General features: G+C 42.1%; 2 protein-coding genes across 6 annotated transcripts in view; both read right to left on the bottom strand.

Moving 5' to 3' along the window:
• lamb2 (laminin, beta 2 (laminin S)) overlaps nucleotides 1–18,721 on the bottom strand; it is a 35,910-nt gene extending 17,189 nt beyond the window's left edge. For 2 of the 3 annotated variants that reach the window (XM_035382815.1, XM_035382817.1), the window contains exons 1-7: nucleotides 18,510–18,719; nucleotides 18,134–18,200; nucleotides 7,321–7,493; nucleotides 6,572–6,707; nucleotides 3,935–4,008; nucleotides 3,486–3,674; nucleotides 3,161–3,224 (exon numbers count right to left, since the gene is read on the bottom strand). In XM_035382815.1, the coding sequence (XP_035238706.1) occupies nucleotides 3,161–3,224; nucleotides 3,486–3,674; nucleotides 3,935–4,008; nucleotides 6,572–6,707; nucleotides 7,321–7,493; nucleotides 18,134–18,164 (667 nt within the window). In that variant the 5' untranslated portion in view covers nucleotides 18,165–18,200; nucleotides 18,510–18,719. Of the gene's footprint in view, nucleotides 1–3,160; nucleotides 3,225–3,485; nucleotides 3,675–3,934; nucleotides 4,009–6,571; nucleotides 6,708–7,320; nucleotides 7,494–18,133; nucleotides 18,201–18,428 lie in introns of all 3 variants that reach the window. The other variant, XM_035382816.1, reaches the window with a different exon arrangement.
• A 1,620-nt stretch (nucleotides 18,722–20,341) lies between these two features.
• The window catches only part of lamb2l (laminin, beta 2-like), a 42,698-nt gene continuing 41,378 nt past the window's right edge, over nucleotides 20,342–21,661 (bottom strand). For 2 of the 3 annotated variants that reach the window (XM_035383247.1, XM_035383248.1), the window contains exon 35: nucleotides 21,035–21,171. In XM_035383247.1, coding sequence (XP_035239138.1) covers nucleotides 21,035–21,171 — 137 coding nt within the window. Of the gene's footprint in view, nucleotides 21,172–21,661 lie in introns of all 3 variants that reach the window. The other variant, XM_035383249.1, reaches the window with a different exon arrangement.

Raw genomic sequence — 21,661 nt, 5'->3', positions numbered from 1 at the left:
CATTTTCCTAATAAGTGAGCAAAAGACCATATCACCCTCCGGCCACCTTGGAGGGCTTTTCAAATATTGCATATATTTCTTTATCACAAGATTTGTAGCATCTTTAAACATTAACTTAAAAAAGCATGTTAATTTGTTTCAAAGACCACGGTTTTTTGTTCTGGTCTAGTCAGCTGCCCCACACTGATTCTAGAGTCTTTTCCTCCTCACTGTTAGACCACACCCCGCATCTCCTGCTCCCTTTATCAGTCCCACTCCAGGGGGGGAGCTTAACATCAGGTGGGAGGAAGTGGCCTCAAGCCAAGCGTAGCAGACCCGCTGTGCCTGAATGATTAGTTTTGGATCAGAGAAGGGTAATGGGGCAAGACGGGGTGCATATCGAAAAAAGAGGCGTGAATGTTAAAATCATAAACAGACACTGCTGCTACTGTGTGTATCCTCAGTGAATGTGGCATGAATCACTTACAGACACGGCACATTTGGTAAATCAAAGTCCAGCTGAATTACCCCCGCCCCACACACACACACACACACACACACACACAAACACACACACAAACACTCACACACCCCTGCACGGTCCATGAGACATTTTTTCAGGATCAGCTCTCTATGTCATGAAATGAACTTTGACAAGAGAACCCATCACAGTACTATTTGTGAAGCTATGGTATTTCATAAATCTCTGCATACACCTGGACATCATCTCTTTTATATAACTGTACTCATGCCTTCAAGGTCATCATGCAATCTTTTGAATTTACACACCAAAACTGAAGTGCAGTTAACCTGGCTTTGAAGTGAAAGTGCTGCAAATGGACTAGAGGGAAACAAATGGACAGTGTGTGTGTGTGTGTGTGTGTGTGTGCATGTGTGTGTGGCTCGACACCAAATTGACTTTTAAAACTCACACTGAATTTATTTGGTAATAAATTTAAGAATGAAGCTTGGTTTCCTGTACAGGAACAAATCTTTTTGGCCTGTAGGCAGCGGATTATTGAGGTAGCATTTCTCTCGGTCTTGGACTATGGGGATGTTATATATATAGACATGCCTCTGTCTCACACTTGAGGTCACTAAATGCTGCTCACCATTCGGCCCTCAGGTTTATTACGGGAGATGCTTATCGCACCCATCACTGCGTTCTTTACCAGAAAGTAGGCTGGTCATCACTATATGTTATGAGAATTTTTCATTGGTACCTGTGTATTTACAAACCGCAAAAAACACCTCCATAACTTTCACAGCTTATAATTAGGAAAACTGGTATCCATAAGATATGCTCTCCGGAATGGTTGTCACTTCAGGTTCCTGTTTAATGATGTTTAAATATATATTTATTTATTCATTTATTTAATTCTGTTTTTATTAGTATTTTATATAACTATATGTTTTATATAACTAAATATTTATTTATTTTACTCTGTGCTACTTTTTTCCTTTCTAATTGTTGTGTTTCATGTGTACATTTGGCACACTTGAAAAAGAGGGTACCTGCTCTCAAAGTGTCTCCAAGCGTAAATAAAGAAAAATGAACGAATGAAATTAAATGTGTGTGTGTGTGTGTGTGTGTGTGTGTGTGTGCGCATGTGCATGTGTGTCTGTCTGCCAGGGAGAGAAAGAGCACAAGAAACAACAATTCAAAGGCCTATCAGTTTTCGCTGATTTTGTTATCTGGCGGTCTCTCTTTTCTTTGAGTGGGGCCCTGTTCTCAGGACCTTGACTGTAGCAAAAGCTACTCCCTTTCCCACTCTGGGGGAAAACAGAGACACAATGAGACTTACAAAACTGAGCAGGATACACAGTGTGAGGAGATTTCAGTGACTAATGTATTTGTGATGGGGAATCGGATACGGAGAGAGCTATGTGACTTAAATTAAAGGGAAGAGGAACTACGGGAGTTGGGGGTGGGGTTTGGGGGGGGAGTAGTTGCCTGGAAGAGGGGTCCCAGCCTGTGAATTTCTCATTGCTAATATGGGAGCATGGTTATCAAATTGCTAATGTGAGCTGGGGCAGAATGTGAGGGCAGCGGCAACAGCTGGCCTTAAAAAGGATCCATTCCTGGGACACCACAGAAAGAAAACTTGTTGGCGGTAAAATCCTCCTAGAGTATAATTCCCATGGTTACCAACCAGCAAAATCATTGAGTTTAATAGTCACGTGTATAAAGGTAAATAAACAGTACTCTATAAACCACACATTCAACAATTTAATTTATCAGTAATTGCACTGACATTTGGGCATTGTCGGTAATTTCAAATAATATTAAACTTTCCATCCCCAAAATAATTTCCTTATCTTCTGTGTCCTCTGCAAGGAATGGTTCTCTAGACTAAACTAATGCCTTGTTTGATATTTGGTACAGAAGGCTTAATGTAAGCACCCCCCCCCCCCCCCCAATTCCTTTTGTTTTTTTGGATCTGATGTTGGTATTATGTGCTGCACAGGATAAATTTCACTGGCCCTGCTAAATGCGCTGCCATTTTACAATTACTGCAGCTATTCATAAATAAGTATTCCCCCTTCCCCTATCACAGTTAATTAACAATATATGAAGAGCTGTTATGCTCCGACACACAGTGTATCAAGCCAGTGTAATGAATCCGGCTCATCATCCATTTTGCATTGTCTTCAGTCCAATTGAAAAGAATGTACAGGAAAAGGCTGCAGTGGATGTGAGCTTGTGTCTTGTTACCGTGTGTTTCAAGTACACTCTTGATACTTTAAGGGAAAATTGTGTTCACTGGTTTCTTGGAACAGCTAATGCCAGATCAAATAAAAAGTCGTATTTGTGTGGGAGACTGTTTTTTCCATTTCTCCATCTCTTCATTTTACGCTAAAATCTTCCATTGAGTGTTGGCGCATGTGTCCGCAAATATATATATCCCTCACATTAATGAAATCATTGGGTTTTCTCCTTCTCCAATTTGTAATTTAGCATAAAATGAGGCGCACGGTTCGATTGTTATTGCTACCAACTCTCACAGCAAAGCTCAAAATAATTATACTATTGTAATTCATTTTACTCTTCAAAGAGGCTATGGTCATGACAGTGGCCACTTGATCCAAGTGCAGGGCTTTGAGTAGCCGCTGCCATGGTGAAGTACTCAAGCTATAGCGCTCACATCCACTGTGTGCTCGGGAGGTACTGCTCACTTACTCTGAATGTTGGGGCTGTATGGGTCCTCAATGCGGATCGCTGGGTCCAGAACCCTGTAGATTACCTGAGAGGAGAAGGCCATTTGTTAGCCAGGATTTCACCCATATTGAGGAGACAGACAGTACAAAGGCAGCCACCACTGTGTTTCAGAGGTTACAGATGCAGCTTAGACAGACGTCATAACTGTTGAGGGAGGCAATTAACGTGAGATTCACCCCTCTAGAAGACCAGATATGCATGAGTGCTGTGAAAAAGATTATGGATTGGATTCTAAGCAAATGAATGTAAAAAAAAATCGAAAACTATATATAAATCCTTGGCTCACCTCTCCTTCCGTGGAGGGCTCGATGTCGGAGTAGCGGGACTCACAGACGACATCATCCACTCTACGCAGAGGCCCCAGGGACACATCAGGGAAGACAGCGGCACAGTCATAGGCGAAGTAGCGGTACGGCTGCCAGGTGCGGCCGAAGTCCGCCGAGCGCTCGATCAGCATGGCGGCCGGGCGGAACGTCTGCAAGAAGACCAGAGCCGTTTCTCACGTATTACCAAGGGAGGGCTTAATATATGGATAATACCACTGTGAACCACAGTCTGTCACATTGGAACAAAATCATTTTATTAATACAAGATAAAATGGCAGTTCAAATTCCCTGTGTGAGTGCCGGTTCAGGATGTTACATTTAATAAGACATTAAAATGTAATTCAAACAGAACGCTAAGGCCAACCTGGCAGAGCTTCACTGTATCAGATCCATTTTCAGAGATGCTCACCTTGAAGGTCATGATGAGATGGGTGAAATGGAACTCTGCCTCCAGGTCCAGCTGAATGCTAACAGCAGACTTCCCTAAAGACACAAGAGACAGGATAACGTTTATGGTCCTGTGCAGACCTCCTAAAGGCTTAGCATATTGATGCTTACAAAACCACAATATGTCATGCATAATGGACTGCACAGAGAAAAATCATGTAGTATGCAACCATACTTTTCAGTAATCCACTGCAGAGTGCACATCAAGCCAGGGAACACACATGGGTTTCCCAAACTTAGGTAATGTGCACATGAGAAAGAAAAAGAGCAAGAATACAGCTAGGAGAGATAAAAAGCATAATAAAAATCCAATAGGAATATAAATAAGGCAATATGTAGAAGAGATAAAGGAGTAAAAACAAGAATAAGGATGTTAAAAAGGCTATCAACTGGACTTGTGCTTTCTGATCATCTAAAGGTGCTCCACTAAGGTACATGGAAAACCAGCTCAGCCACTACTGACGGGTAGTTGTACAGCACCCAGCTGTGGAGAATCTCCCACACCGCATGGTTCTGGTATTTTAAACAGAGAAACTAAACACTTAATGAAACTCGTCAAGGTTCTCTCAACACCTTCGCTCTTTGCACAGCTCTCAAGTTCAGAAAGCATATGCCTTACAGCGGAGGCTTGTCAGGGACACGTTATCAAGCAGTACCACTTCTGGGACTTCTGCTTTCATGTGACCTTTCATACTGATGGGGCATTCCTTTCCTCGGAAAGTTATTTTAAATAATGCTATTTTTAAAGAGCAATAAACAAAAAATTGCTTCCGGAAATGAAATTGTTTAAAAAATGTTAAACTTTCCACAGCACAGCACAAAGTTATTTTCTTTTTAAAACAGCCTTTGAATGTGATCACAAACTAAACAACAGTGGTGCTTCATAACCTTATGCTGCCGGCTATGAGATCAAGTAAAGCAAATGACGTCAGGACTGAAAAATTAGAACTGAATACAACAGAAATGAGAGACTCTGGTGCTCTTTGATTCAGTCGTCATACCATTGTCATTTTTGCCCCGGGGTCCTCTAAGAGGCATTGAATTTTCACCAGTAAGACACAGTCAAATATCAAAAGCAAAGCACATTGTAGGCCCAAGACCACATGTCCATCTTTGCATCACTATTGAAATAAACAAAAGCTAGTAGTTAAAGTTCCTTTAACCACCATGATCATAATTACAGTTGCTGTGCGTGTGTATGTGTTGCAGTCAGACAAAGGGAGGGAAAGGGAGAAAGAGAGGGAGGGGGAGGGGCTGGCACTGAGGCGCACGGTCATGGGCAAAGACACACGGGGTCTGAGAGTGAACTGAGATTAACCTGTTGTTCATAATACACAGCCAAACAGGAAGGAAAGGGAAGGAGTGGGGAGGAAAAGCAAGGCGTGCAGCCTGCTGGGGTCTGGGAGCCAGGCTCACTGTTCAATAGCGCACTGTTTTCACTACGAGGGCGTTGTGTTGCTAACGCTGACCAAGAGAGCCATTAGCAATGGCAAGGAGCGCTCCCCATACACACACATAAATATACAAACTCACACACTCACACAATGACAGGATTGAGTCCTCAGCGCAGCCAAGGATGTAGACATTGGCCAGATTGAGAGCAGGGTGGCAGATAGGGTGATGACCCCCATCCACCGAGGGCAATCTAGGGGAATTTAGTAGGGCTGCATCCAGCAACAGACGACTGTGGTCAGCACGTGTGTCAGCACAAATCCTCCACTGTTTAGCGTCACATATTTTCAGCTCCACCAGAATTTCCCTAGGAAATTGTTCAAAAATAGTGGCTGTTTCCTGCAGGCGGGGCCACAAGCCGGACTGTGTAGCATTGCATTAATATTCAGGACAGTTCCTGTTCTGAGCAGGGGCCATGGAATAACTGACTGTTTGTCGCTTGTATACCAGCCTTGTGTCGCCTCACATAATAATCCATTTACCAGTTCCATTGCATTCGGCGATTAAAGTCTCGCTGCGTGCGATACGCGGTCCAAATAAAAATCAGTGCGGACACGCCACAACACAGGACATCTGTTAGCGCGCCGCCGCTGAAGGGTGTTCCCCAGCCCCAGTAGTAGAGTGTGAACTGGCACGCTGAGGCCAAGCCTGTAATTACCAACATCTGTGCAGCCGGTCTTAACGGACACAGTGCAGTCTCGCTCAGAACAGCGTGGTACTCAGATCCGCACCAGCTTTGCAGGGAGCCCCGCACGGCGCTCACGGATGCGTCTCTGTGGCCCACAGGCGGAGGAGAGGGCGGCTGCCTGGAAACCCTTTCCCCTCTTTCTCCACGGCCCCTATACTCCCTCTCTCCTTCTTCTTCTCTCTCTCTGATACTCTGTTTCTATGTTACCATGGAACTCGGTATCTTGCTAGTAGGCAACTTCATTCATTGCGACAGACTTGGGTTTCTTGGACTGGGCAGAAAAAAACAAAATCTAGAGGAATAATGAAAACTAAACTTTGACAATGTGTTGGAGAATCACTGTCCTTTTACACGGGCATTAAATGGTGTATACCACACTTACTGAGAATATAGAATAGGATTTCTCCCGCTGCGCAGAGACAAAAATACATGAAGACTGAATATGATTGTAAAAGGTACCGTTCTCTGACTGCCACCAGGTCTTCTTGCGGTGCTGTTTGAAGGTGGTGATGACGTTCTCGATGCGGTGGCTGGCGGAATTGTAGGCCGGATCGTATGGCCGCCGGGAGTCACACTGGAAGCACTTCTTTTCATCCTGCAGGGGAGGGTTTTCAAAGAGGGGGGGTTAAAAGGAGGAAGCCCTCTGCGAACATTTCACACAAACAAAAAGAAATAACGGACAGGCAGGAACAAATCTTTAATGACTTGTTGACTGCTCTTGAATTACCAGCGACAATTAATTATCGATCACAGCTTAATGTCACTTCGGACTGAACAGTACTAATAGAACAGCAGAAACTGTTTTCTTGCTATTTTTTTCTAAAGTTGGATATATGGATTTTTGAGGACAAAAACTGGAATTCTTTAGAGACTGATACTAATTAAAGGATGCAATTACTACTACTTCCATTGCTTGTTATTAATGTGGCACATTTTCAGGGCTCTTGCATGGTGCATCTATTTGCAGCACTCAATCGCGGTACACTGATGTTCCTGATGGCCTGGATTGAATCCAGACCATCCCCTAGCTGACTGCAGCCAGGTACTAAATGGCATTTGAGTCATTCAGAGGAAAGGCATCAGTTGGTGGAGACGTGGAGGTCTGTAATGGTGATAGTCATCACTATGGTGGTACACGAACAGAGCCACTGTATGGATGTGCTGGATTACCAGTGATTTGAGGGCCTGGGGGTATGATGACAACTTGCCTGTAGATGACTGACGATACAGTAGGGCTCTTTCCTTCTCATGCCACAAGTGGATGAAGCCTTGAGTTTCTTTTCTCGTCCTACTAACAAGTCACCGGTCGCCGGGTAACAGCTACCATGGGTACAGCCGTGGGCCTGGTCTGGTTCCTGAGCAGCCACTGAACTAGCCAGGGCTGGAACACAGATATTTTCAGAGTGTCAGTTCATGTTGTGGTTTAGGTGAACTATATCAGCTAACACTCAGGGAAAGATATTTAACTTTGTAACAATTTATAATACATGCACATTACATTTGCTTTTATTCAACTGCCAGACGCTTCCATTGGCATTCTAGGAAACAACACCATTTAAAAATAATAATGATAACTATGACCACAATTCATTCTCATATAATTTAAATAAAATTAATAAAATTGGTTAGTTGATATGTTAATGGCTTGTCAACACCATAAATGTTTATTTACGTTTTCACTCTCCTTAGTAAAAAAGTGAGGATCTCTTCTCTAAATTTGAAAATAATTATGATTCTGCACAAAATACCCTGAACAAATTGCAGTTACTGAAAACTGCTGCACAATACTGACATGCTTTCAAATCTGAAGATTAAAGATGACAAGAGAAACAACCATTATATATTTGATCTCGTTGAAAGCCGCTGTCCAAATAAAGCAATTTGTTGAATGCAAAAATACAGCAACAGATTGTTCTGTAGACAGAAGGCAGGCGGCATTGACACAAAGCAGAAGGAGGGGGAACATGATCTGTTTAAAGCCTTCTGTCTCCGGAAGATAAAAAGCTACATTCAGAAGTCAGTCATCATGAAGCTGAACCACGTGATCTGCTAGCTCATCTGGAGCTGCTAACATTCAACTGCACTGGTACAATATCAACATTACATACATTCCTTCAGAACATGTAGTGTTATCAGAATGATGGCCCTAACAAAAGGTCTTATCACCATAGCACCTTGGCAAACCATTGGCCAAATGCAAAGTTAACCTGGTCTTACCAAAGGGCAGAGTAGGCACACAGAACAGAGTAGCCACATATGTGTGCTTTAAAATAAATGTTTATGGCACCCAGAGGACATCAAACATTCTTGCTGCCCCACATCCTGAAATAAACAGTGCCTCGAGGAGAGGGGGGGGGCTATATTAGTGTAACATTCCGAGGGAAAGGGGGGTGGGGCTTAATACCTGACAGACAGTTTATCTGGAACAGCTGATGTTCACATTCAGTTAGAAATACTAACAAATTCTGTACACGCATGCATTTTTTCCAGTGAACATTTTCAATCACCAGATGTACATAAAATGGTAATATATCAGAGGACCTCAGATCCTTTTTCTCAGAGCTGCCCCGAATGACCTTGGAAGAGCATGCCACAGAAACTTTCAGAGAAGAATCCGGAGGCTATCAACAAGAACCTGACAGCTCATCCGGCTCCCCGAGCATGTGCTGCCTAACACCAGTGCTTGTCTCACATTGCATCCAGGCTCCACATACACATTGGCTCGTCTTCCAAGCAAGTGGGCCAAAAACACAGGGCCTTTGTGCTCCTGTCTCAAGACCGGGTTTGCACCTTGCAAACCACCCGCCTTGTCCCGTACATGACCTACACAAAACCTGTCCCCGCTCGCCCACTGTCAAGGGTAGCACAAATGTGCTTCACGTTTGGCTTGTAGTCCTTTCATTCAAAAACAAAAGGCACGGATATGGTCCACTCTGAGTGACACAGGAAGCGGAATAAGCTAAAGGTCACTGCAAAATGATTTAATCAATAATTGCCCTGTCCATAAGCCTTCCTAATTGCTTAAGCTGATAGTAACTGGATCCACATGTGGGAAAATAAGTTCCACCTGCATAGATAATGTTGCTCTGGTACTGATTGGCTGTTATCTCAAAACCAGAGAAATGTTATCTCAGTTCCCTTCCTGCTGCCAGAAAATTCCCTTTTGATAAATCTAGCGCTGCACAGACCACTGCAATTACTGTAAAACCACAGAACTTGTTTTCGCAATTACTGCTAATCACTGCAATGACTGTATTACCAACCAAGGGAGGATGAAGGACAAAAAGCAAGCCTCTTACCAGAATACATAACCTAAGACCTACAGCTGTCAGATCTACAACCTTTAGACTGTCCAGGGGAGTAAGAGAGAGATGGAAGCAGAAAGAAAGGAGACAAAAAGAGAGGGCAAAGAGAGAGAAAGAACGAGAGCAAGAGAGAGAGGCCTGTGTGTACTCACAGCTTTTGTTGAGACAGTGAGAAAAACCATCCAGGCGCAACGTGATATCTATTTTCGTCACTGGAACGCAGTCAAAGGCAAGCAATTTTGTGCTGCAATTTGGGCTCCCAAAAACACTATCATCCTGTAGCTCCCCATCACAGACTTCCCCAGCACTCTACACCTCAGTACCTGCAACACAGGTGCGGCTATACCCCTAACACTCCACAGTGTCACTTTATAAATACCCCCCTCTTTTTGACATTGGCTTGACAGAGAGCACGGTGTTAGGCTTGATTTCAGCCCAGATAGAATTCTAAAATCTTTAAAAATTTCTGTCATCCCATCATGTTTTCCTCACACAAGATCATATAGAGTACCATGGCATTCTTTACATTGCTCTTCTCATTTACAGCCATAACTAATTTACTCAATCCTACATAATGTTGACAACCAAATCCCTGTTTGTAATAACTGCACGCAAGGGTATCAGGCAGATAGATGCTTGTCCTGCAGAGCTTCGCTGCACCAGGCTCCTGCCAGTCACTGGTCTTAGCCATAAATGGGAAAACAGCAAGGAATGCAGCCAGCAGCTGAAAATGAAAAATACCTCCAACCTAACAAAGCACTGCTGTTATGAGAAACGCACTAAGAATGAACTGTCCTTCCTCAGTTTTATTTCAGGGGTCTGTTACACTGCTCTCAGATTCTCCGTGCAGTTGATATATGATGACAACTGGGCAAACCTCAACAGTAGGAGACTCAACACGTAGTTAACATTCACTTCAGTATTAGTGCTGGTGAGAATGAGTGCTGCATTTTACAGTTTCCGAAAAATAGGCAATACGTAATTAATACAAAAAGTACAGATCTTTTCTGTTTCAGGAAATTGGGGTGATTCTGATTCCATGTATACTTTAAAGTGTCTCTCTAGTTCAAAGTGTGTTGTTGTTCCATCTATAGCTAAAACAAACCCAATGACTCTGGACATAATCTTTCCCAGCATCCTTATTGGCCTCCATTCTGAACGGCAGGACTAATCTCTCTGTCAGGCCAGAGGACGGGACAAAGAGTGAGTCTTTGTGGAGGGGCTCACCCTGTGGTATGTATGCTTATTAGAGCCCGTCATTTCACCGGGAAATGTTTCGCAGGATGGGATTAATACTAGTCCGCCTGTCAGCTTTATTAGCTGGAAGCCAATTTTTTTCCCCCAAAACCCACTCACTACTCTGAACAAGGTTTTTTTTTTTTTTTTTGGCTCACGAGAGTGGGTGTGGGGGGAGGAAGAGAGCATGAATGCTGCCCTGCATGGTTCCAAAAAATAAGCCTAATTTCTCATGACACATCGCTGTGTTCTGTTTACATTCAAGAGGATGCTATGTGACTAAGACGGCACATTCAAGGATGATTGAGTGGCAGGGACAGAGCAGGCTGCCACACACTTCCTAAATAGCCTAACATAAAATAAACAAACTAAACCAACTAAATAAACATCTTTTCAAGTGAAAAAAGAGATGTCATCAGGCAAAACATTGTTTCTACCATAGATATAATTTATGTGTCAAAATTTGTGAGCTGCCAATGACAGAACAAAAATCAATGGAACACTATTTTTGATAATCATAAATAAAACTATAATAGACTATAATAGATCATGTCATCAGAACTAGATCAGAGCAAATAAAAAACTGGCCAGAAGTCTCTGGTAGTTTATGGTGACCATGGGAACAACCAATAATTACTGAGATAATTTTAATACAGCCTGGCAAAACTGAAAAACTCCAGAAATCTCAAAAGACTATTTTAAAAAAACACCATTTGTTGTCAAACAACATTTTTTACCCTCTCTCAGTAATTAGCTCAACACTTTCCCTCAGTCCACTCATTTTGGCTAATCCACCATTGACTGTGTTGGCCACCCCTATGACAAAAGAGCCAATGCATCCCACCCCCCACCCCCCACCCCCTCCACCCCTTCATTTCAGTCTTCCTGGCTCTCTCCCTCCCCATCGGAATCTTGGGAATTTCGCTGGGAATCGTGAATCCTCAGGGAGCGGCCAGTCTGGCTCTGGAGAGAAAACAGAGGCCTCTGCTCAGAGCCTGGTACCAGGGACATCTGCCCTTGATCAAACCGGAGGTTAAAAAGAGTGCGCCAAATGCTGATTGAGTTCACACACATCTGTAACGCTGAAAGGAGCCAGGGGCCGGCAGGTGAGCGTGCGGCTCCGGCAGGCTGGGCCCTGACAGCCGCTCTCACACCCCACAGATGCAAAGCAGATGTTCCACTGCAAATCCAGGCCCACTACTTTGGCAGGCACCGGCCTCTCCAGTGCTGCACATGTGAGTTGCTAGGCGGAAGAATGCATGTGATACACTTGGAGTATTTTAAATCAAAAAGAGCAAATGTGCATGTTTGAGTACTTTTGGAGGCACTCCGCTCCCTGCTTCAGTGAAGACAACCGTGGTGATATGGCACGAAAGAAGGTTGAGAAGATTGGCTAGCGCAACGTTTGAAATTCCAAGGCTGTGGTTCTTGTGGTTCCAGTTCTTTTAGTTCTGTTTAAATTCATGTCTGATCCAGGAGCAACAATAAAAATACTTAGGACTCTGAGTATCCCTCCTTTGTTCAGGAAGAGGTTAATTGTCATGTAATCAAACCAAAAATAACAGCCAATCAGAATTCTCTAAATAAAACCTATTTAAAACATTAAGCTACAAAAACACACAGCACAACGGGCAATGGATTTATATTTCACCCTGCTGGGATTAAGACCAATAAACAAGCACTTCTAAGAACGAAGTCAAAAGAATTTGTCTTCAATTTATTTTGCAAAATGGAGCAATTATTTCTATGGTCTGTTTCCTGCCAATGAATCCCTCTTGACTGCAGAGTGAAAAGACATGGGGAGGTTTGGCTTTTCCTCCTGGTGAAGTGGTGAAGTACAGTTTGAACAGGGGGGGGACAGAGCTTAGGAAAAAGACAGCGGGGAAACCTGTGATAGGTTGGACAGGCCTTCCTATTTTCCTCAGGCGTCCTCTGGGATAATGATGGGGGCGGCACCATGGGGGAGCGAACCAATGATTCCTGATGACTGCAGCAGACCTCAGCTCCAGGAAAAGATAAATAAAACAGACTGAAACGTGCCCAAAAGTAGACAAGGCCATTTCCACAATGCTTCACAATTACAGGTCTCCCTAAAATTGTCTAACGAGCATCTGCTTTGTCTGACCACGCCGAGGAAAGTTAGGCCAAGGTGTTGCCCTGTGTTCAATAGCAACTGGTTTTCTATGAGCTGCTTGCCATACCCCATCATTATGCACAGGGAGGCAGCTGTGGGAAAGGTGGCAGGAGGCTGTTCTTTGATGAGGCAGAGTTGCTGGAGAGGCTCTAGGCACGGACTACACTTAATGAGAGAGCTGTGTGAACGGGCATCATCCATGAAGCTTTGGGACCACTGAGGCCATCTGGTTTTAACATGGGAACAAAGAATAATCAGCATGGGCAAGTGTGTGAGAGAGAGAGTGAGAGAAAGACTGAGTAAGAAAGCAAAAGTAAGAAAGAGGGTATAAAGGTTTTAAAAACTTAGTCCAAATTTAGTTGAACAGGGATTTCAAGAGAAAAAAAAGGGAGACAAGAAGAGTCGGGCAAAGAGATAAAAAAAAATGGAAAGTGAAAGAGAGAAAGAGAAAGGGAGGGAGGGAATTGAGAGGAAAGATATGGAGATATCAGTCACACCACTGCCAAAATGAGTATTTCCCAGTCTGCTCAGGGCAGAATAGGTTGACTGTGTGAGAACCACACAAAGACCAGCTCTGTTCTTCCATGAGAACGAATGATTTACAACTGCAACCTAAAACTGAGGACCCTACAAATGCCAACCAGAGATACCTATGCCCAGCACAGCCTGCAAGGGCACTGTAAGAAAACTGCATTGATCTATTCACAAAAGCCCCATCAGACGCACAGCATACATGAAGTAATCTTTGCTTCCTCCTCCACTTCCTTTTCCCTCTCAGACCTTCTGAAATTCACTGCCTTGGGGGCGGAGGGGAGGGGAAGCTAATTCATCTCTGCTCCTACACATAAACAGACCTGTTCCCTCTGCGAACCCCTCCCTCATCCTCCAATTCCCCGCTCCCTCCTCTCTCTGCCATACAGCAGTGCAGTGTTCTGGCAGGCTTTCCAGCCCATTGTTCTGTGAGCCACAGTTCCGGAGTCTCTGCCTACACATCTCAGGCTTGTCGCTACCATTGCCAGGGGCGATGGCTTGATCCTCACCTGGCCTAAAGAGAACAGAGGGATTACAGGTACAAACACCTGCTAAATGTAAAAGGAAATAGAAAAAAAAAAATCTAAACACGCCACTCAATTAAACTCCAAAAAAAAGACAAACAAAGACCCCACGGGAAATAGAGCCTAGGTCGCTACAAAACAAGAGGAGAAACAGAAAGCTTCTGAGAGACTCTTCTCTTTCATCTGTGGGTTTGGCATTCATCCGTTCAGGAAAGTTATTCCTCCTCTGTTTAATCTGCTTTTTGGGGGGAGGTATATGTAAAGTAGGACTCGCACTTTACAAGCCACTAATTTAATCTTCCTTTTAATAAAAAAACCTTCAAACAAGCCTTTCATTTTCATTTACTGTGGTGCACATGAACACTCTGTACTTTCCCCACGAATGCTAATCTCCTTGGAGATGCACGTGGGAGGTAAAGACTGTCTCCCTGCACAAGCACAAGCATATCCGCTGTCTGCACAGGATCGTTTGAGCACTTGGGAGGGCCCACAATGGAAGCAAAAGACAATTCAAATTACTGCAGTACACTTGTATCACAACACATCCCCTATAACATTGTCACTCACGCAAAGAAGCAGTCATTTAGAGGATTCTAGAGGCTGGCAGATTCGGGTTAAACACAGGCTATGAGACAGCCATCACTAGCTGGAGCAAAATAGATGCGTTTACTGAATTGACTTGACAGACTTCTTGAAAATTATTATTAGTTATTATTTCACTTATTAAATGACTTTCTCCACCTGCTCCTCTCCACGCCCTGAAAGGCTGAAAAGCCCTGACTGAGTGCAGGTTTGTGCCAGCCACATGCAGGACAGCCTTCACGGGGCCTGTCAACATGGTACTGAGCTGCTCAATAATTGCCTCAGGCTTGGGCCCTTCGGAGAGCATCGCTGGCAGGCCCGTCAGGCTACCAGCAGGTCATTGCAGCCTTTACACAGAGCAGCTCTCCCTAGTCTCACAGACCCCTCCATCACTCCTCAACAGTGGGTCCTCATTCACTTTATAAATCAGAAGGAAAAGCTGTTCAGTTAGGACCCAGCAAAGACTTTGCCACGTCTGCAAGGGTAACAAAGTGGTAAAGAACTGCAAGAGGACAGCGAGAGAGAGAGAGAGAGAGAGAGAGAGAGAGAGAGAGAGAGAGAGAACTGCAAGAGCACAACAAGAGAGAGAGAGAAAGAGAGAAAGAAGAGAGAGAGAGAGAAACAAAAGAGAGCGAGACATCAAAGTAAAGCTGACAAGAGCTAATAGATACATCCTGAAGATGGATTCATTTAAAAAAAATAAAAAATAGTCATGAGGTTTGCAGAGCTGCTGCCCTAATGCCTTTTACATCTCTCCAAGCCTGAGTCTCAGAGGGTTGCTCCACCCCTCTGTTAGACCTGCCTGTTCCCCCCCAGCGGAGCACGCATGACCCCAGAGAAGCACACCAATTCCATCTGGTCCACATATCAGAACAGTGAAGCTCCTGTGCAGAAGAAAGGGAACACCCACAGCACACGCTGGCCATTACTGTCTATAGCGCACGTGGGCGCTTCACTGTGCTTCAGTCACAGCTCAACAACACATTTTCTATTCCGTCCATCTTGGCATCCATACACACCTGAGCAGTGCAGTATGTGGCCATTGTATACTAAAACTGCATTCAAAAGCATTCTGCAGAGTCTGAATGTAGTTTATATTAACTTGCAGACTTATTCTTTGTTGTCACAGTAGAACCCACTAAACTAACTCTGAGCACAAACAATACTGACTTCAATCCTTTTGTGAGTCATCGTGAATTCTACAATAAACTAACACTGCTATTAAATTAATATGAGTGGTGGTTACTCTTATCAGAATGGCTGACAACAGCTGTTTTAAATCCCAATAGGTACAAAGAGAACATGGAAGCACTTCCAGACATCAAATGATTGAAACTGCCAGCCAGTCCCTTCTGTAGTCCATCAGAAATAATATCTTGTTCTAAATATACCTGGTTATAGTTTCAGAAATTTGAGAACTCCTTTATTCGAGAATATAACACAAGATAATGATAAAAGCAGGCAATTCAGACCATCAAGGCTCATCAATGTGTCAAGTCATAGCACTATTTCAAGCCTATATCTGAACAATCCGATGGTCCAATATGAGTTCTGGTAGACTATTCCAAGAATTAATAACTTGTGCATAAAAACTTACTTGTGTCAATATGATATTTGCCTTTAACAGCCCTACAGAACTATTTTTGTACTGCACCCAATTAACTCCTTTTAGAAAATTAAGTTTCAATCGAACCTTCCCTCACACAAAAGAGCCAATGTCTCTTCCATACAGTTCTACCCTGTATATTTGGCACCTGGGACCAATTATGTGTCCTTGTTTTTGTTATTTGAGAGATTCTTTGTCCTTCATCTAGTGTAGTACTCAGGCATTAAATCACGAATATAACTTCTCTTTGTATAATTTTTTTCTGTAGTTCCCAACATTTATCCTATTTGATTTTCACCAATTAAAAAAAAAAAATTTTTTAATAATACATGACATGCACACTAATATAGCAATCTTACCCTGATTACGGAAAACTCTGATTATTGTCATGAAAACGGATTTATTTGATCATATTTATCTGCATAAAGTTATGATAGGTATATTCAAAACTGAAGATATTTTAGGATTTTCTGTATTTTTGCTCAGTAATTATATAATAAATATAACAATTGGTCATTCTTTCATTACAAATTATTTTGTAACATCATTAATGATACGCTTATCCCCTCTCTTGTTTTGGGTGCCTAGTGGAGGAGTAACAATGCAATGAAAGATCAAATTCTAATTCAAATTCAAGTTTGTTTCCTATTGACATATTGTGACAAGAAACCATTTAAATTCATCTGAGAAAGATCCAGGTGTATCAAAATGCCTTTAAAATGTCTCACACCAAAACTTGATCCTATCAGTTAAAATAATGAGCAAATATTAACATTCACTTTCCACATTCACACTCTATCACACATCATCACAGGCTCTTTAAGGACCTAATAAATGGATTTCAAAAATGTGTGATTTTCAGAGACTTCCATTCAAATGCCCTAAATGACTGGACTGGCACATTTACAACATGATTCAGTAGCAAACGGGAATCACAAAAGACATGTTTTTGTAAAGCGCATGTTGAAAATGAAATTTAAAAAAAGACTTTCAGCTTGATCTACGCCTTGTCATCCATTAAAAATGAAACAGTATTTAAAACAAGCTTTAAAGAACACAGAATTAACCCTCTCAGAAACAAATGCAGAGGCACTTGTTGGACCCCCCCTCCCCACCCCCACCACCAAAAGCCACAGGGCCACAATGCTAAAATAAACCACCCAGGAAGACTGAGGGTCTCTGGGTTAAGATGCTATTTGTGGTTTAGCCAGGCCCTTTTAGGAGGGCAATAAACATAAAAGCTCTGCACCAGGATAGTGGGTGACTCAAAGCACCCTACAGTTTAAATAAACCCACACCCCCACCCCATGAGATATCAGACTAGTGTGTGTGGTACAGAGCAGACCCAAGGGTTTCAAACTGGGATACTGGCCATATAAAGAGGCATAGGTTAAAAAAAGAATGTTTATTTTTGAGCCATGGGGATGAAGCAGTGGCAAAAGCATTCCTCTCCTTATCTCCTGCAAACTTCAGATATATCCTCAAATAACACAAAACGGGGCAATTGAGACAAGCAATAAAAACAGGTCAAAGGGACGGATATACCTGAAAGCGGCACGTTGACTTGTAAGGCATGTGAAAATGCCTTCCAAAAAGTCTACTAGTGTTTATGACTATTGGCATAACACATTTGTAAAATGTTCACGTTGGCTGACCGGAATGGTGTCAGTTCTGTTCTCTATGTTGTTACTGCAGCATTTTCATGCACGCACTGTGACAGCAGTGCTGCTATTCAGTTACATTTGTGCAAAAAAAAGTGCCTACCTGTGGATCTGGGTACAACGTCAATATGTAAATAAGAACACGGCCTGGAATTATTATTATTATTATTATTATTATTATTATTATTATTATTATTATAAAATGAATATCAGGTAAAAGGGAAAAGTCTTTAAACAAAACGAGAAAAAATTTTTGGACCACATTGTCTTATTTTTCCAGAACTTGCTGGAGAAGATAACATGCACACACACACACAGACACAGACACGCATTTACAAATATAGGGGATGATGTGTAGGAACACCTTAATGACATTTGAAAAAAAGGATAACCTACTACGTTGAAACCATCTGAAAACACTTTCAAAAGTTAGGCTACTTACCACATACGAATAATACAATTAACCCGTGCATGTCGGGTTCAAAAATTCTTTGGCTTCTCTCTTTTACCTGAAATGTCAAAAATGAAAATATAAGCGGCAGAGCATGTCTTTTCCTCCAGTCAGTTTAACAACCAGGATTTGAATGCCTGAGTCTGCATATGTCCAATTTTACGCGAAAACATTAAATAAACATTACTTAAAAACTAAATAAACTAGGTCCAAATGCAAAACAAAACAAAAAACTTCACAGCGAAGAAGTTGCACACAAAGTTATCCACAGTCAAGACGGACTTACGTAATGCTATTATGAAAGTATTTTCTTAAAAACCCTCACTGAAACCTCGGGTCGCTCATTCACTTGTTCTTTTTTACTTACGCTGTCTGTGTACGTACGGATCCTACACTTCCAGTTGCAGCGATAGGCTACAGTTCACACAGTTCTCCGTTTATTCGTAGTCTGAACTGCTGAGAGAAGTTTTGGAGCGCAGTGTGGCTGGTCGATGAAAACTGTGCAGCGGACCCCAATGGGTCCAGGACTGAACCTCGCGAAGACAGAGAAGCGCATTACAGCACTGGATAATAAATCATTCTGGAGCTGTCCAATACGTTGTCCTCTTGCTAAGCAAACATATATAACCCAGTTACATATTTTATTTGGGCAAACTTACAGTTCTCTGAATTGAAAGAATCTTTGTAATTCCGAAAGATAAATAACATGTTTTCCGGTTATGTAAAACCAGACAACAGTTCATATAAAGTCAACGGTTAATGGCTAGATGCCAGTATGTAGCATGTATAAAGAGAACATTCACCAAAATAATTAAATACAGTTATACTTCTGGATTACAATGGTGGGTGCTGCACCCATCACTTTAAGAACTCCAGCACTGGTTTTGGAACTACCTTCTACTGAAACTGGAATGCGCGTTCACGAGAACGAAATCAAAGGACTCACTTTGATTGTTTAAGTAGACAGGGCTCCCCCACCCACCACCATACAGCAGGTGACATTTAAAAAGTATATATAAAAAATGATATATATGTATATACACACACACACACACATACTGAATGAACTGAGTGAAATACCTTCTAAAGCACCATCCCCAGCATTCCCAGACACCAAAAAATGATCCTTTCTGTGCAGATATACAGTGAGGTTTGAAAAGGATCAGTTTTTTAAACATTTTAGAAAGTTATGTTGGTAAATGAACAATCTTGAATGAATCTTGAAACTTGAAAATCTTGAATCCACATAAAATGTAGACTGCTGCAATATGGCTTATAACTGATAAACTGTTTGATTCGCACACAATCACCAAAAGCTGAATAAAATTTTTAACAAGAAAAGCGCAAACAGATAATTACAAGGATAACCCCTGCACATTTTAGCAGATGTTTTTCAACCCCCATGACACACTCAGAGCCCCACGTGCATTGCACGTTGGAAAAGGGCATGAAAATCACTGATCCTAAAACTGATTCTCACAAAGGAATTACCCAAGGACAGTGACCCCTAACTGGAGAAGGAGCAAAGATGTGAAGTCTCTCCTCCCCACACTTCCCACCTCTTCACAGCAAGATAAACACTGGCCAGCATAAGACATATAAACAGCAAAAGTTTATTTCTTATTGTGACATCACATTATGCATTTGCGTAGGAAATCCTAAAGCAGTGTGAAAATTGTATAACTTATGACTGCACACTCTGTGGCCCTTTAACAGTTTTTTTGAGAGAACAATAAATTCCCATGCTCATGGCACAACAGTATTTTCCCACCAGGAACTATCTAATATTCTTAGGTCCAGAGAACAGATTTCTTACCCCATGTGGAAGCGTGAAATAACCTTATATTGCTCCACATTACACCCACTAATAGCAGGCTCATACATTCAAGAGTGACAGGTTTTATTTCTCCTCTTGCCTGATGTCCACTTAAAGACTCAGTGGTATTACCTATATAATCCATATAACTATTTTTATGCCCCAGGTTTCAAATAAATCAAATTCTAAAATAAATAAAGTTTTCTCAGTTCCCTCATTTGTTCTCTGGCGCCCCCTTGTGTTGGAAAATTTGATGCTCCTTGCTTCCCCTATCACAAGGACCGAAATTCTGTTTCAGTCAGGAATAAATGTAATGTTTATGACAGTAAATAGGCTAGTGTAGGAAATGCAGTGTAAATAAATGCTCAAAAAATGTTCAAACATTATATCAAATGTATATTTATTTTTTCCATTTTCCATAGTTGTCTATGTCAATAACAATTTCATAGCTTATATGCATAATTATTATTCACTTTTGGTTTATGAAAATTCAATAATTAGACATCCTCCAAGATGCTAATTTCTATAGTTCAGTCTCTTGAGTCAAACTGCATTATTCTTCATGAAACCTGTTGATAGATAGGATTGCATTTTAGGTGCTACAGTGCCTGTGTTTTTCCAGAAATGTTAAAGACTGGGTTTCCCATTGTTTGAAAATAATGTCAGCATGGGAGAAACAGAAAGCTGTTCAGCCCAAAAATACCAAATCTTCATGCTATACAGTATTTACTTGTGTCTCCGATATGAGAAAGTGGTTTTGAATGGACATTTGCTGAGGACGGGCATATGGCTGTTCTGCATATAGAAGCTGATATCCAATTGATGAGTTTTTCTCCTGAATTCATACAATAACAAAAAAAAAATGTTTTGCCCATTTACAGGCATGGTAAATTTAATAAATACCACATACGGTACAAGGGTGCCGATGTACAGTAATGCTAAAAATGACGAGAGGAGCTGTTTTTAGGCACAGGTACACAGAATGTCCCTTTGGAGGGCGAACCTGCAGGGTCAGAGGACTATGGATGCTTCCTCTCCGGCTGCGGTTTGAGAGGCTCAGGAGAGCGGGAGCTGCTTCACTGGCAGGTGCTGTATCGCTTGGCGCTCTCGCGTAAGACGTCTCGCACGCTGGTGACATTCTGTTCCAGCTCGGCCAGCTTCAGCCTCTGGGCATTCATTGTCCTCTCATTCTGCTTGAACTTCTTCTCTAGTTCTGCGATACAAAACAGACACCAATATACATGCTCAGGATAAAAAATATTATGGCCCAGGTTTTCAGACAAACAGAACATCTATTTGCTATGCCAAGAACACAGTAAGCAGTGACTAGACAGAAAAAGGAAATTTCGGGAAAATATCCAGGACAAATATAAACATTTCTAAAACCACATGGAGACATGCATTGAATGCTGACGTAATGTAACATCTTTACTAAAGTAAACAAGTAAAATTATCCGAGATTAAAGACTTACTTTTGGGCAGAATAATACAGTACATTGCACATGTTCCCTCCTGGTCCATACAAACTGTTTTTAAGGAGTTTACTGGGGGATAAAGGGGTACTTGCAGCAGTTCAGCTTACACTGAGGGACCCTATAGAGTCCGTATGAGGCTGGAACATGGACTGCATCGGAGGGGTCTAAATTAACTCCCGTCCTGTCTCATGATTTTCTGCTCACTGCAAAAACCTCTGTCTTAAGTGT

The sequence above is a fragment of the Anguilla anguilla genome, chromosome 11 (assembly GCF_013347855.1).
Source record: "Anguilla anguilla isolate fAngAng1 chromosome 11, fAngAng1.pri, whole genome shotgun sequence".
NCBI lineage: Eukaryota > Metazoa > Chordata > Actinopteri > Anguilliformes > Anguillidae > Anguilla > Anguilla anguilla.
The sequence above is the reverse complement of the archived record's forward strand: the minus strand, read 5'-3'. Positions and strand labels throughout refer to the sequence as shown.